This window comes from Convolutriloba macropyga, chromosome 10 (genome assembly GCF_964194025.1).
Source record: "Convolutriloba macropyga chromosome 10, txConMacr16.3, whole genome shotgun sequence".
Taxonomy (NCBI): Eukaryota; Metazoa; Xenacoelomorpha; order Acoela; family Convolutidae; genus Convolutriloba; species Convolutriloba macropyga.
This window is the reverse complement of record NC_134477.1, coordinates 42,937,335-42,951,075: the sequence shown is the minus strand read 5'-3', so window position 1 is coordinate 42,951,075 and position 13,741 is coordinate 42,937,335. Positions and strand designations below refer to the sequence as shown.

General features: G+C 39.3%; 1 protein-coding gene across 1 annotated transcript in view; it reads left to right on the top strand.

The window, feature by feature from the left end:
• The first annotated feature begins 521 nt into the window (after positions 1-521).
• LOC142348033 (uncharacterized) overlaps positions 522-13,741 on the top strand; it is a 66,257-nt gene continuing 53,037 nt past the window's right edge. The window contains exons 1-2 of the mRNA XM_075399200.1: positions 522-1,681; positions 6,819-6,973. Coding sequence (XP_075255315.1) covers positions 642-1,681; positions 6,819-6,973 — 1,195 coding nt within the window. The 5' untranslated portion in view covers positions 522-641. The remainder of the gene's footprint in view (positions 1,682-6,818; positions 6,974-13,741) is intronic.

Sequence of the window (13,741 nt, the reverse complement as noted above, 5' to 3'; positions counted from 1 at the left end):
CAAGTTGATTTTATATGCTATGCTAATTACTCAAAGACAAAAGTAGAATTCGATTGACCTAATTAAGATACTGTATCAAAACAATCAGTAAACTCAAATCATTTGATATCTACTTTGATCCCCAGAATGACCCGTTCTCTATCAATGGGTACGTTCATGAGCAATTTTGGACTTATATCGTTTCAAACTCTCCACAGCGCAAAAATTGAAAGTTTATAATGTTTTGATTTAATCAGAAAAAACTGATTGACTCAGAATCTGCGGTTGGTTTTATAGGTCCACTTCTAAGGAGGCATTTTATAAAGCAACTTGTACTCTGGACGGAATACAAAACCAATTATTATTGTACTGTGTTTAATAATGTTTCAATTAAAAACTATGGATACAAATACTGGTCATGGTATCATTACATTGTCATTGTTGTCCAACGAAAACGTTTATTTTCCGAGCCTGGTCTAAAAAACATAAAAGGTGCTCCGTTTTGATTCAATAATTTTAATTTGATCAAAACATCTGTTTGTTTTTGTGGTTACATTTATCATGCGTCAAAAGGTTTCTGTGGGCCCAAAAATAACATCCTGCAACGTATTTTGTCATTGACACTAATATGCCAAAATCTTTTATTTGAAAATTTTCTCAAAATGTCAGAAAGCTTGGACAATGCGGAAACAAATAATGTTTACAGTTCTTCTTTTCAAAAATTGTATCCCGAGTTATCGCGTGAGGTACTCAGAGAGCCAATAGCAGACGCGTCTGGCTCAGATCCGTTAACAATCAATGGCGAAGTTGACAATACTGGACAATCAGATTTGAGTTCGAACTTGCAACCTTCAGCGCCTTCGGGCGTTGAGGTGTTCTCTGCGGACAACAATGACACCTCAAACTCCAACGCTCAAACTGCGGATATATCCAGCACTGAACAAGGATTCACAAATTTAGTTCCCTTTCAAAATGATACTGAAGGAAAAAAAGCATGTGAGCAGAAATCTGATGTTGAAAACCAACAAAAAATAAGTTCTGAAGCAGAGCAAATCAATGAATTGAGCAACGAACCAAACAACAAAACAGTTGATGGTATCAACGACGAATCTGTTCAGGCTTCTGCAAACGCAACAGTTACAGAGATTATTACTGATAATCAGCAAAGTATCACTAACAACGGCGTTGTTGTTCAACCAGTGTCTGATTTATCTCAAGGTCAAAACTCTGATATTGACAGCAAAATGACTAATATGCCTCAAAACCAAGACGATAATGAAATCGATGACGGCCACCAAGTAACTTCAACATCCAACGTCGAAGAAATTTCCAAATTCGGTTACATAACGAGCGCAAGTCAGCAGCAATTTGAAGAACTTGAAGGTGAAAATTTGACTCCAGATCAAAACCAAAATGGAGGGAGTGCTAAAGAAGCTTCCGCTGGGGTTGTTTGTGTCAACACTTTGTACCCAAATTTGGGTGAACCGAGTAACGAGCAATTTAGAAGGACGGATTCGCATTTTGAAGGACCAATACTACCTGGTCAACTGGTTGATAATGATGACCCGAGAACAGGGGGCACACTTCAGGGTGACGATGAATCTTTGGGTCCCCCTCCCCCCATATTTGTGGATGATATGCGACCCAGGGCTGCTAGACCTGGCGACAGTGCTCTCCAGCCACCGGAGTATTCATACTCGCAGTAATGTTTTTAAACTATTTCAATTGACGATTACTTAACCGCGTAATAGCAGATATTTCTATTTAGTTTAATATAAGTGATAGCTAGGAAAAAAACGTTAAAACAATATCATGCACAATTGCGAGCAAAGAGTACAAGAAGTGAATGAAAAATTCCATCAAAATAAATATGCAACCGCTTCACGATCGAAATTAGCACAAAGGTTTAGGCATCATTACTCTGAAAAGCAATTGAAAAAAAAATAAAGACATTTTATTCGCTTTGCAGATCGTCTTCAGATGGAAATTTTGAACAAAAACATACAGCTTCATGAAATCACCTTCATTAAATCATTAAATCCGGCTAAAAAAACCTATAACGTCATTAAATCACCTTCAATAAATCATTGAATCTGAGTAAAATAAAAAAAACAGAGCAAAGAATGCTGATGGGAAAGATCCTGAGTCCAGAAAAACAGTTAAGAGAAATCCTAAGAATATTCTGTGCCAAACACATAAATGTTCCCCGTTTTTGTCTTTTCGATAGTTGAAAATACTTTCTATGTTTGCTGGTTTTATACGTTAAGAAAGAATTGGCATGTTATTGAAAACACAAGACGTTTTTCGTTTGTTGGTTTAAAAAAATATGCAACTGACAATATGTTGAATTTAACACTTAGATAACAGTCAGTATTTTTTTTTAAAAATTTGTTCAGAGATTTTTTCCAGGTCTTTGTCAATGAATATTGTATATTATGATTATTATGTTTTAACTAAAAAAAGAGTGGAGAACAAGTGGGGGGAAGAGGGAGAAGGGATGAGAAGGGGAAGGTGGGGGGGGGGAGCGGTAAGGGAGTTAGAGGATGGGGAAGGAGTTGGATGGGGAGGGAAGGAAGGGAAAGTTTCACATAATTGAACTGCTTCTAATGCTGATTTGAAGAGTTTGCCAGATGCGATTGTCCTCATTCAGCCAAAAAAACTCCAAAAACTTAAAACTAGGTTCCAACAATTTTGATTAGTCATAGGTTGACCAGTTTGCGCTATGCGATTGTCCGCAATTTGCAATCTGGACGCATATTACATATGTTTTTAGTGTGCACTGACTAGAAATTGTGTGACAAAAGACAAAAATCAAATTATGACAAGAAGCCATAAGAAAATATGTAATGTTACAGCAAGCTCTAGGGAAACTGCTCATCTAAAATGAAAAATATACTAATGCTTCAAAATTTTCGCTCACTAGGCGCAAATTACGGTGAACTTGTGATAAATGTCAAGAACAACTTTGACGAAGTTCCTTTCATTGCTCTGACGGAGACCTGGTTGAAACCAATCTCCAACCTATCAACATTTTGTCCAAACGAGTAAAAATATATTTTAACATGCAACCGTCAAAGAGGCAAAGTTGGAGGTGTAGCAATCATGTGTCCTGAGATTACTAGTATGCAGACGTAAGAGATCAATATACCTGAACTACAAATTCTAACTGTCAAAACTACTTTTTCCGGTCAAACCATGTTGATAACAGTCGTGTTTAAAGCTCCTAAAATGAGAGATCTAAATTTCCACGATGAATTGATGACTCATTTAAAAGAAATTGGGAACCATAGTAATGCGAACCACGTATTTTCTGGGGATTTCAATCAAGGTTTCAATAAAAAGTCTGCAATAACAACAGATCTTATCGAAGTTTTATCTAACCTGGGCCTTAATTTAATCTTAACACCAAATCAAATAACGAGAACTAAGACATTAACAAAATCTACTATTGATATAGCTTTTGCAGATATTAATTGCGAATCAAATGCTATTAAAACTACCATAACAGATTACTGTGGCATCATAGTACGAACAAACAAAAACCTCAAAAATGACACAAACTCGAATAGAGTAAAATATATAGGACGAAATTGGTCGACACTAAAACAGCACAAAATTCAATCTCTTTTGAATTGTAATCTGTCAATTAAATTAAGAGAGGAAAAACATATATTGAAACAATTCTCAACACAGGAGCCGTCCGTAAAATTGAGGAAATAATGACTCATTCTCTGGAGCAAATGATACCTTCTAAACAACTCTCAAATAAACCAATCCGGAGATGCTGGATAAACAGCGAGGTGAAGAACTGTTGTAAAAAAATACAAAAATGTTTTCAAGCGTATCTCAAATGAAACACAGAAAACGACAGAAATATTAATTTAAAACAAAGAAACATCAAAAGGAACCTGATTCGAAAAACTAAGTACAATTTTTTTTAAATATCTTCAGCAAAGAAAAGGATTTCAAGAGGAGACTCTTCTACAAATTTGTAAGCAAAATTAAAACGGAACAAAAAGAAATAAAAGCTGATATATCCAATCTACCAACAGCAACCCATATAAACTCCTATTTCAACGAAATAGGGCCAACACTCGCTGTAAAAATAGCCAGTAATACAAGCTTAAACCGCGTGGGAGAAATAGGCAACACAATAAATCTGGAACCTATTACGGAAATTGAAGTTCTCAGACAAACCAAAAAAACTGAAAAGCAAACTCAAACTTGAGCAAATGGGTTTTTCATTTCCTCGTGTCTCTGTGATCAATTTATCAAAATAATAAATACTGGCGTCTCTCCAGAGTGCTTGAAAGTTGCTAGAGTTTTTCCTATACTTCAAAAAGGTCCTCTATCCTACCTGAATAACTACAGACCATATCACTCATACCAGTAAATCGGAAAATCTTTGAAAGTCTTGCTTTCAAGGTTGACGGCTTTCCGAATTAAAAACGATGTTTTTTTTCAAAAAAACAACTCGGTTTTATAAGTAAACGGTCAACCATAGATGCTCTGGTTGAGGTAGTTGAACGTATTTGAGACCTTAGGTCTAAAAAACAGGATCTGTCTTTACTATATCTGTCGAAAGCATTTGATACTGTAGATTATATACTATCAATCAGAAAGTATGAGATCTATGGACTACCAGAACAAACATCGAGTATCCTAACATCGTATCTGAGTAACCGGAATCCACTTGTAGATTTTAATGATGAAATATCGAGCATCTAGGAGTTACCTGTGGAGTGCCACAAAGTTCTGTTTTGGGACCACTTCTTTTTCTTCTTTAAATCAATGACTTGGCAAATTTAAAGAATCATGGCGATCTTGTAATTTATGATTTCACAATTGTTGGGGAATTAAAAACAAATTGCATACATTACGACCTGACAGCAGTGGAAACAAGAATTTCTCAAAACAAGCTGAAATTTAATCCGAGCAAAACGAAGGTTATGGCCTTTGGGTTGAGCAAACTTTCTAAAGCGAATTGGAATGAAGTCAAACTCGAGCAACCTGGATATGCAAAATTGCTCGGCGTCTGGTTAGAAAAAATTTTTTATTTATTTACAACATTTTAGCGTCATGAAAAACAATTGCACTAAATTTATTTCTCTTTTCTATCAGAAAAAAAGGTATTTATCAACCAGCATGCTTTTTAACATCTTCAAAATGTATGTTCAAGTTATCTATCAATACGGAAGTCTTCTTCATGGCCCAGCTTTAAGAAGTCATCTAGGGTCTCATCAAAGACAACAAAACTATCTCGTTCGGATAATTCTCTGGCTAAAATGAACCAATGAAGTGAGAAACCATAAAAAAAAAATATTCCGTTCTCTCAACAATTGAGTTTCATACATACGATTTGTTTAAACTACTTTGTAGAATAGTTCGCAGAGAGCATCATAGTTCATTTGTTAACAATTTCATATATACATCTGAAATTAATAGATGTGTTTATGATCAGAGAAAACCCAAATCACGAAAAACGAAATATAAAATGACAACGGCTAACAAAAAAGGACCGAAACACGGATACGTATATTATTCAACTCAATCATTAATTTCTACCGACAGATTTTCAGAGATTTTATTAGTGTTGAAAACAGCAAATTGAACAATTTTGTTCACATGTTCAGAGATCTGTATATAGTAGACTCACAGTATTTCACCAACTTATTTTGGTAAGCGCTTATAATAAATTGAACAATTTTTCCGTTAAACTGACTGTTTTTGTTTTCCACTAGGTTATTTTATTTAATCTTGTAATTGAGCGACCCCTTTTCGAAAATCTTGTACGGCGTCTGAAGACAGGCTTCTAGCCTAATTGACGTACGTGATGTATGAACTATAACATACTCAAACGAACTTTTTGTTATTATATATAATACAGCTCAACGTTAGTAGGTTTTCCAGTAGCCTCAACATAAATTTCACTTCGCTGATCACAAGTACTCACTCAAGTAGCAAGTTCTTAAGATCTTTTGAACTCTTCAAACAAACTTACTGATGATTTCTTGTTTTTTATCTATACGATGATTCAGACGATTTACTGTTTTGGACATCGCTTACATATCGAAGATAAAACTTAGTAATAATCCAGTATATCGAAGATAAACATGTGTAAACCTACTATACCAAAAAATAAGCCAAGCTAGTAATTCCTATTAAAGAAAACTAATATCAATGATAAAGCAGAGCTAAGTAGCGTCGGGTGAAATGATCTCAAAGCGGGTGGTTAGCTTCAGTAGTAGCCAGCTTGGGCTTAGGGAGGCTAGAGCTAGCGGGTGCACTGAGGGGTATGAGAGCGAGGAGTCGTCGAGGGTGGGAGCGTTGACTACCGGGGGTAGAAACCTGCCACTTACAACTGCCCAACAACTTCCCGCCAAAAGCTGCCGAGTACACCTTGATTATATCTCCTCGTCTGCTTCAATGAATTGTTCACTTCGAGACTAGTAGAGTTCTTAGAGCTGATCATCGACTCAGTCACACGTGGGGTTTTACCTGTTTAATCCATTTTTGAGGACGAAAAGTTGAAAGTGTCAGACGAAATATCGATCAAGCAAAAACTAGCATTAAAAACCACAGGATTAAAATTTTTGTTTCGAACTTCGTTTGAGAGTATTTAAAAGCACCAAAGCTTCCTTTTTTGTCGTTTTTTTTTCAAATTAGAATCAAAGAAAGCGACTTAAACCCTTTCCCCATGTTTTTTATGACAGCACGTTACTGGGTAAAAATTTCACGTACGCCTGGAGGTGTAAAATTTGTATGTCCAGTGAGAAGGGGGCCAAAACCGAATTGATCCTATATTTTCGTTGTATTAATTGTCTTCTTTTGTTTTTTAGGCTTTTATATAATGAGCCGTCCTCAGTTGGTATGCAAGCACAACAACAGACAACAGTGACAGTGGTGGCTGTGACGTCACTCTCCTGTCAACCAATCACAATGCAGTGTCCATTCTGTCAACAGCTGGTGACCACAACTGTCAAAAGGGAAACAGGTATTCGCTAGTTATTCGCTTTTCATTTCATTCAAGCTTGTTTGCTTAATATTTTTATAGAAAATCGAAGCCGTTATTTCCAATTCAAGTTTAGATGACAAAAAATAGTAGGTACACAGGTGCTAGAACAAAAGTTAACATATTTAAACCTAAAGGGGCCGTCCTTCGTACATAATTACATCATCTGGAAACTGTGAAGAACGCAAGAAAGTCTGGGCCTGCCTAATAAGCTGTCGGGAAAAGGACGAAATTCGCCTGGGATGTTTTGGATAAATGGATTACCGTCGGCCACCACAACCTGCGTAACAAAAACATTATGAATATAAAATCTACTAATTAAAGGGGGTATAGGCAACATTTCTAACAAATAAAACCGATTTTTCCAACGAAATTGAACATGACGAAGTCTTCATACGTTTGATATCGAATACTATGGCAAAGATTAACAAACTTTTGGCGTTTGTGTTGCATTTCTGGAATAGGTAGATTGAGATTTAGAAATAACACGGTTCACACAAGAGTCGAATAACAAACAGGAGTCCAGCACAACAGAAACTTGCAGGCTCCTTTAGACTTTAGGTACGATTTGCATTTTGATCTGCTCAAAATTGTACAATTGACAAATATTCCTAAAGCTGACGTGTGCGATTGACTTATTAAATGATAGGATCCTTTCCGTGTGTGCGTCCGCCGCCAAGCTCAGTGGGTGTATACGATTTGCACCCCCCCACCATCCAACGCACGTGTCATATTTTTACATAACTATTTACCATGTAATGACAAGTGTTAGAATTTCGATCAAACTATAGTCTTAAACTTAGTGAGAATTAGAAAGAAAGTTTGACTTACCAGATTAGAAAGACAAGCAATTTGATTTGATCAAAGAAATTATATAAATGAATCGTCAAGAAATGGTGCTGAGAATCAATATTCGGTTCAAATTGGTGAATCTAGATAACTATTATTAGAGTTAGATTAACTGATGTAAAATCTTCCCAGCACGTATTAAATGATGATGATATCTCCGGAAGTGTGAATGAATTCTTAGAAAAGTGCAAATGCATTCCATTTATGGTCTCCTTTGCGACTGATTTGCAGAAGCAAACCATATTGGGTAACCCTTGCGACCCCCACTATAAATCACGGTGCTAAGATTAGTTTTGTATCTTGACTTTTTCACACTGATAATGGGTATATATACAGCTGATTTTTGAGTCCTTTTTCATCCCCAAATTCAAATCACCATCTTGATCTTATAATCAGATCTCTCCTGTAAATCTCTAAATTCTACTGTAAAATATCATTTTGTTATTCTCTCATTTTTGAGAAATTAATTCTTTTACTTAGTTAAAAACGCTTTTTATTCCGCTTGCGAAAGTCCATAACCCAACAGGTTATGGGCCCAGCAATTTTCTAAGTCATAAAATTAATTTCCAAAACAAAACTAATTTGTTGTTGACGTTCATAATCCTTTTCTGCTTAGTACCTTTTCTTTTCACAACTGTTTTGCCTGCTCAAACTTCAATGGATCAACAGACAGTGAAGCTGCTGACCTACACAGGAAAGGCACAGGACTTTCCAATCTGGAGCACAAGATTTGTGGCGATGATGCAGACGAAGGGACTCTACAAATCACTACTGGGGACAGAGGAGCAACCTAATGAGCCTGCGCCACTGGCCAATGGGGCAAACAATGATGAGAAGAAGAACCACAAGGTGCTGAAGGATGCATATGAGAAGGAAGTTGCAGACATCAAGGAGAAACGGAACAATGTGTGGTGCCATCTGGCACTGACTCTAGATGCAACAACCCTCATGCTGATGAGACATGACTGTGTGGAAGATGATGGCATTGGAGATGGAGCAAAGGCTTGGAAGCTTTTGCAAGAGAGATTTCAGAGTGTGGAGACGCCGACAGTGGTGACTTTAGTGGCACAGCTTGCTCGACTGCAGCTCGAGGATTCTGAGGATTTGGACAGCTTCTTCATCAGAGGACAGGAGTTGCTCACAAGGCTACAAGAAGCAGGGGAAGCAGTCTCAGAGACCCTCTTCAACGCCTTGGTCCTCAATGGTCTGCCAATGAGGTATGAAAGTTTTGTAATACAGGAAAGCTTCAACCCGGCAACGAACTTCACAGAGTTGAGGAAAAGGCTGCAGAACTTTCATGAGAGCACGGTGCAGAGACACAAGGGACAAAGTGGTTCAGTGGCACTGGCAGTGAAGCGTGACTTCAAGAAGGGACCCAAGAAAGGAAACTGCTTTGTGTGTGGGATCCCTGGACACTTTGCCAAGGACTGCAGGAAGAAGGAGACAGCACAATGCAGCAAGTGTGGTGAGAAGGGTCACCTAGACAGGGCATGCAAGAGACAAAGAGATGGAGGCAAACATGAGTCAGTGGCAATGGGTCCAACATTGGCTACACCAGACGAGGAATGCTGGGCAGCTCTTACCCAGTGGAAGACAGCAGGCATGCTAGTGGACAGTGGTTGTACAGATCACATAGTGACGAACATCGATGCGTTTCTGGACTTTGTGCCCATTCAATCAGTGGTCAGAAATCCCAACGGAGAGGCTTCCAGAGTGGTGGGCAGAGGCTGTGTGAGGATCAGCATACCCTCAAACAAAGGGGAATTCCAATGCGAACTCAAAAATGTTCTGTGTGTGCCGGACTATTCTTCAAACCTCCTATCAGTCTCAAGATGCACGGAGTGGGGACATAGCTTCACTTTCGAGAGAGGAAACAGCTGCATGAAGCTCCAGAAGGGAACTCGGGTAAAACTAACACAAGAAAATAATTTGTTTTACTTACCCTGCAGCGTTCTAGAATTCAAGATGAGTTCCAACAGCGTGAAATTTGACAGTGCAAGGAAGTGGCACAGACGATTGGGTCATTTGAATCAAGCAGATGTGGTCAGGAATGCACCAGAGACAGTGGGGGAACTCGATGATGTATGCAATGTGTGTGCATTGGCCAAGATCACAAAGACTCCAGTACCAAGAGTGGCAGAGACCCAAGCAGAAGAGAAGCTGGAGAGGGTGTTCACAGACGTGATGGGACCTTTCAGAGTAGAGTCACTGTCAGGGTTCCGGTTCTGCATTGTGTTTGCAGACCAGTACACGAAGTTTGTGTTTGTGGACTTGCTTAAGGCAAAGAGTGAAGCACTGGCCAGCCTGAAGAAATTTGTTCTCAGTGTGGGGACGCCCAAGAAGCTGAGGCAAGACAATGCGAAGGAGTTCCTTTCAGAGCAGTTCGAGACGTACTGCTTAGATGCAGGCATTCTACAGGAGAAGACCATACCAGAGACGCCACAACAGAATGGGTTATCTGAGAGGTGCAACAGGACACTGCTGGAGATGGCAAGATGTTTGCTCATTGACTCAGGACTTCCAAAGATGATGTGGGGAGCAGCAATTCTTCACGCAGCAAGGATCAGAAACTTGGTTGTGAGACGAGGAGAAGAAAAATGCCCAGCAGAGCTGATGAGAGGTATAAAACCTAAGCTTCCATTTAGTAAGTTATCTATTTTTGGTTGCACAGTCTTCATGAGGAAGAGGGACAGAGAAGTCAGCAAACTTGAACCCAAGGCACTGGAAGGAAAGTTTGTGGGTTACACTGAAGGAGAAAACGGATACCTGGTGTACATACCCAACACACGCAAGGTGATGGCAGTTCGAGATGTGATCATCAAGGAGTCTGAAGTGGGCTCAATCCCTGACAACAAAGAAACGGCGGACCTACTAGATGATGGGTCGGAACTGGGAATCTGGCACCCAGATGATGGTCATCAAGACGATGACAACAGAGCACGACAGGACACATCTACTGCAATAAAGGAGGAGTGGCATGACGCAGGGAGCGTGAATACTCAAGAAACAACACTGAGACAAGAGGCCTCGGATGTTGGAGAAACAGCACTAGATGAAGAATCTACTGCAACAAGAGGGAGTCACATAGACTCAGATTCACTGGAAGACAGTGACACAGAAGACTTCTCACAGTTAGAGACAGTTGGCTTCAATGAAGATGCACTGGAACACGCGGACAGAGCGGAGCCCAGACGAGGGACACGAGCAAGGAATGTTCCGCAATTTTTTGGAGAAGTCAGGACCCATCTTGCTGTGACTGAGGGCGACTATGTGGAACCCAAAACAGTCTACGAAGCCAAGCAAGGTGACGATTGGGACCAGTGGCACCGGGCAATGAAGGACGAGGTCAAGGCACTCCAAGACAACGAGACTTGGAACCTAGTGAGACCACCCACAGACAGGGACGTCATACCGGGCAAATGGGTTTACAAAGTGAAATTGGGACCCAGTGGTCAAGTGGACAAATACAAAGCGCGCTATGTGGCGAAAGGCTTCAAACAAGTGGAAGGACTGGACTACTTTGAGACTTTTGCGCCTACCTGCAAACCAGAGACATTCAGGATTCTACTTCAACTATCAGCGAAGCAGGGCCATGTGATGCACCAATTTGATGTCAAGACTGCTTTCCTGCACTCACCAATCGAGGAAGAAGTGTATCTGGAACAGCCACAGGAGTTTGTAAAACGCGGATCAGATGGGGAGAAGTTAGTATGTCGACTAAATAAATCAATTTATGGTTTGAAACAGGCTGCTAACAACTGGTACAAAGAGCTGGCAAACTTCATACTGAGACAGGGGTTCACCAGAAGCAGGAACGATCACTGCTTGTTCGCAAGATCAGAAGCAGAGGATCACACCTTCATCTTGGTCTGGGTTGACGACATCATAGTAGCATCAAGAAGTATGACAGTGGTCTCTGATGTCAAGAAGGCACTAGAAGCAACCTTTCACATGGAAGACAGAGGGAGACTACACTGGTTTCTGGGTCTAAGAATCAGACGAGAAGAGGGCAAAGTCACAGTCGACCAAGAACGCTACATAGAAACAATGCTTGAGCGGTTTCAAATGGATCAATGCAAACCCTCAAGAACTCCAGCTGATTTGAATTTGAAACTTCAGACAGCACAGAACGGAGACGAAGAAGTGGACCAGAGGATCTACAGAAGCTTGGTTGGATCACTTCTGTATCTGGCCAAACAGACGAGGCCAGACATCATGTTCACAGTCAACATTCTGTCCAGACACATGAATGCACCTACCAATCAACACTGGATGTGCGGAAAACGACTTCTGCGATATCTTCAAGGTTCAAAAGGTTTAAAACTTACTTACACAAAAGAGGCTAGTTATGATTTAGTGGGGGAAAGTGATGCAGACTGGTCTGGAGACGTGAACGACAGAAAATCAACAACGGGCTATTACTTCAAGCTCAACGGACGTGGCGCAGCACTCAGCTGGGGTGTCAAGAAGCAGGCCACAGTTGCTCTTTCTTCATCAGAAGCAGAATATCAGGGCATGGCAGCAGCAGTTCAGGAAGCACTCTACCTGAAACAACTTCTAGAGGATTTTGGCATCCAACAGAAACGTCCAATAGCAATTGGAGAAGACAACCAAAGTTGTATCAGACTCTGCCAAAACCCAGTCATGCACAAAAGGAGCAAGCACATCGAAACAAAGTTTCACTTCATCCGGGACAAAACGGAGGATGGGACTATTTCAATTCATTACGTTCCTACAGACAAAATGGCAGCGGACATCTTCACAAAGTCCTTACCCGTTTCGAAAGTGGAAACATTCAGAGCAGTTTTGATGGGAACAGACTCTACGCAATCAGCTCATGTCTGAGTGGGGGTGTTAGAATTTCGATCAAACTATAGTCTTAAACTTAGTGAGAATTAGAAAGAAAGTTTGACTTACCAGATTAGAAAGACAAGCAATTTGATTTTGATCAAAGAAATTATATAAATGAATCGTCAAGAAATGGTGCTGAGAATCAATATTCGGTTCAAATTGGTGAATCTAGATAACTATTATTAGAGTTAGATTGACTGATGTAAAATCTTCCCAGCACGTATTAAATGATGATGATATCTCCGGAAGTGTGAATGAATTCTTAGAAAAGTGCAAATGCATTCCATTTATGGTCTCCTTTGCGACTGATTTGCAGAAGCAAACCATATTGGGTAACCCTTGCGACCCCCACTATAAATCACGGTGCTAAGATTAGTTTTGTATCTTGACTTTTTCACACTGATAATGGGTATATATACAGCTGATTTTTGAGTCCTTTTTCATCCCCAAATTCAAATCACCATCTTGATCTTATAATCAGATCTCTCCTGTAAATCTCTAAATTCTACTGTAAAATATCATTTTGTTATTCTCTCATTTTTGAGAAATTAATTCTTTTACTTAGTTAAAAACGCTTTTTATTCCGCTTGCGAAAGTCCATAACCCAACAACAAGTGCTCTATTGAAGGTTTGGATCTATCCTGTTTTCATATCAGTTAATAAAATAAAATGTTTGGAATTAGAAAGACAGGTGGAGAAAAGTGTTAAGGATATGTTTGAAACTTATTGCAGGATATTGAAAAAAAGTACAATTTTATGACTTCTTTGCATGTCATTAATTGCATCTATGGCAAAGATTTCAGGGTGTTCCAAAAACGGTCCTCTACACTTATTCTGACAAAAGAGTCAATGCTGTTAAGGTTATGCGACGATAGGGCCCAAGAATCTTATGTGCGTGCAAAACATTTCAATCAGAATTATACTGATTAGGTATGGTATAATATCCAGATATAACTGAGGCGATCAAAAAATTCAGAAGCACATGTTTTTCTTGTAAGTCATTGATTTCTTTTATGTTTTGAAACTGGTTGACTATTCGCCGATTATTAT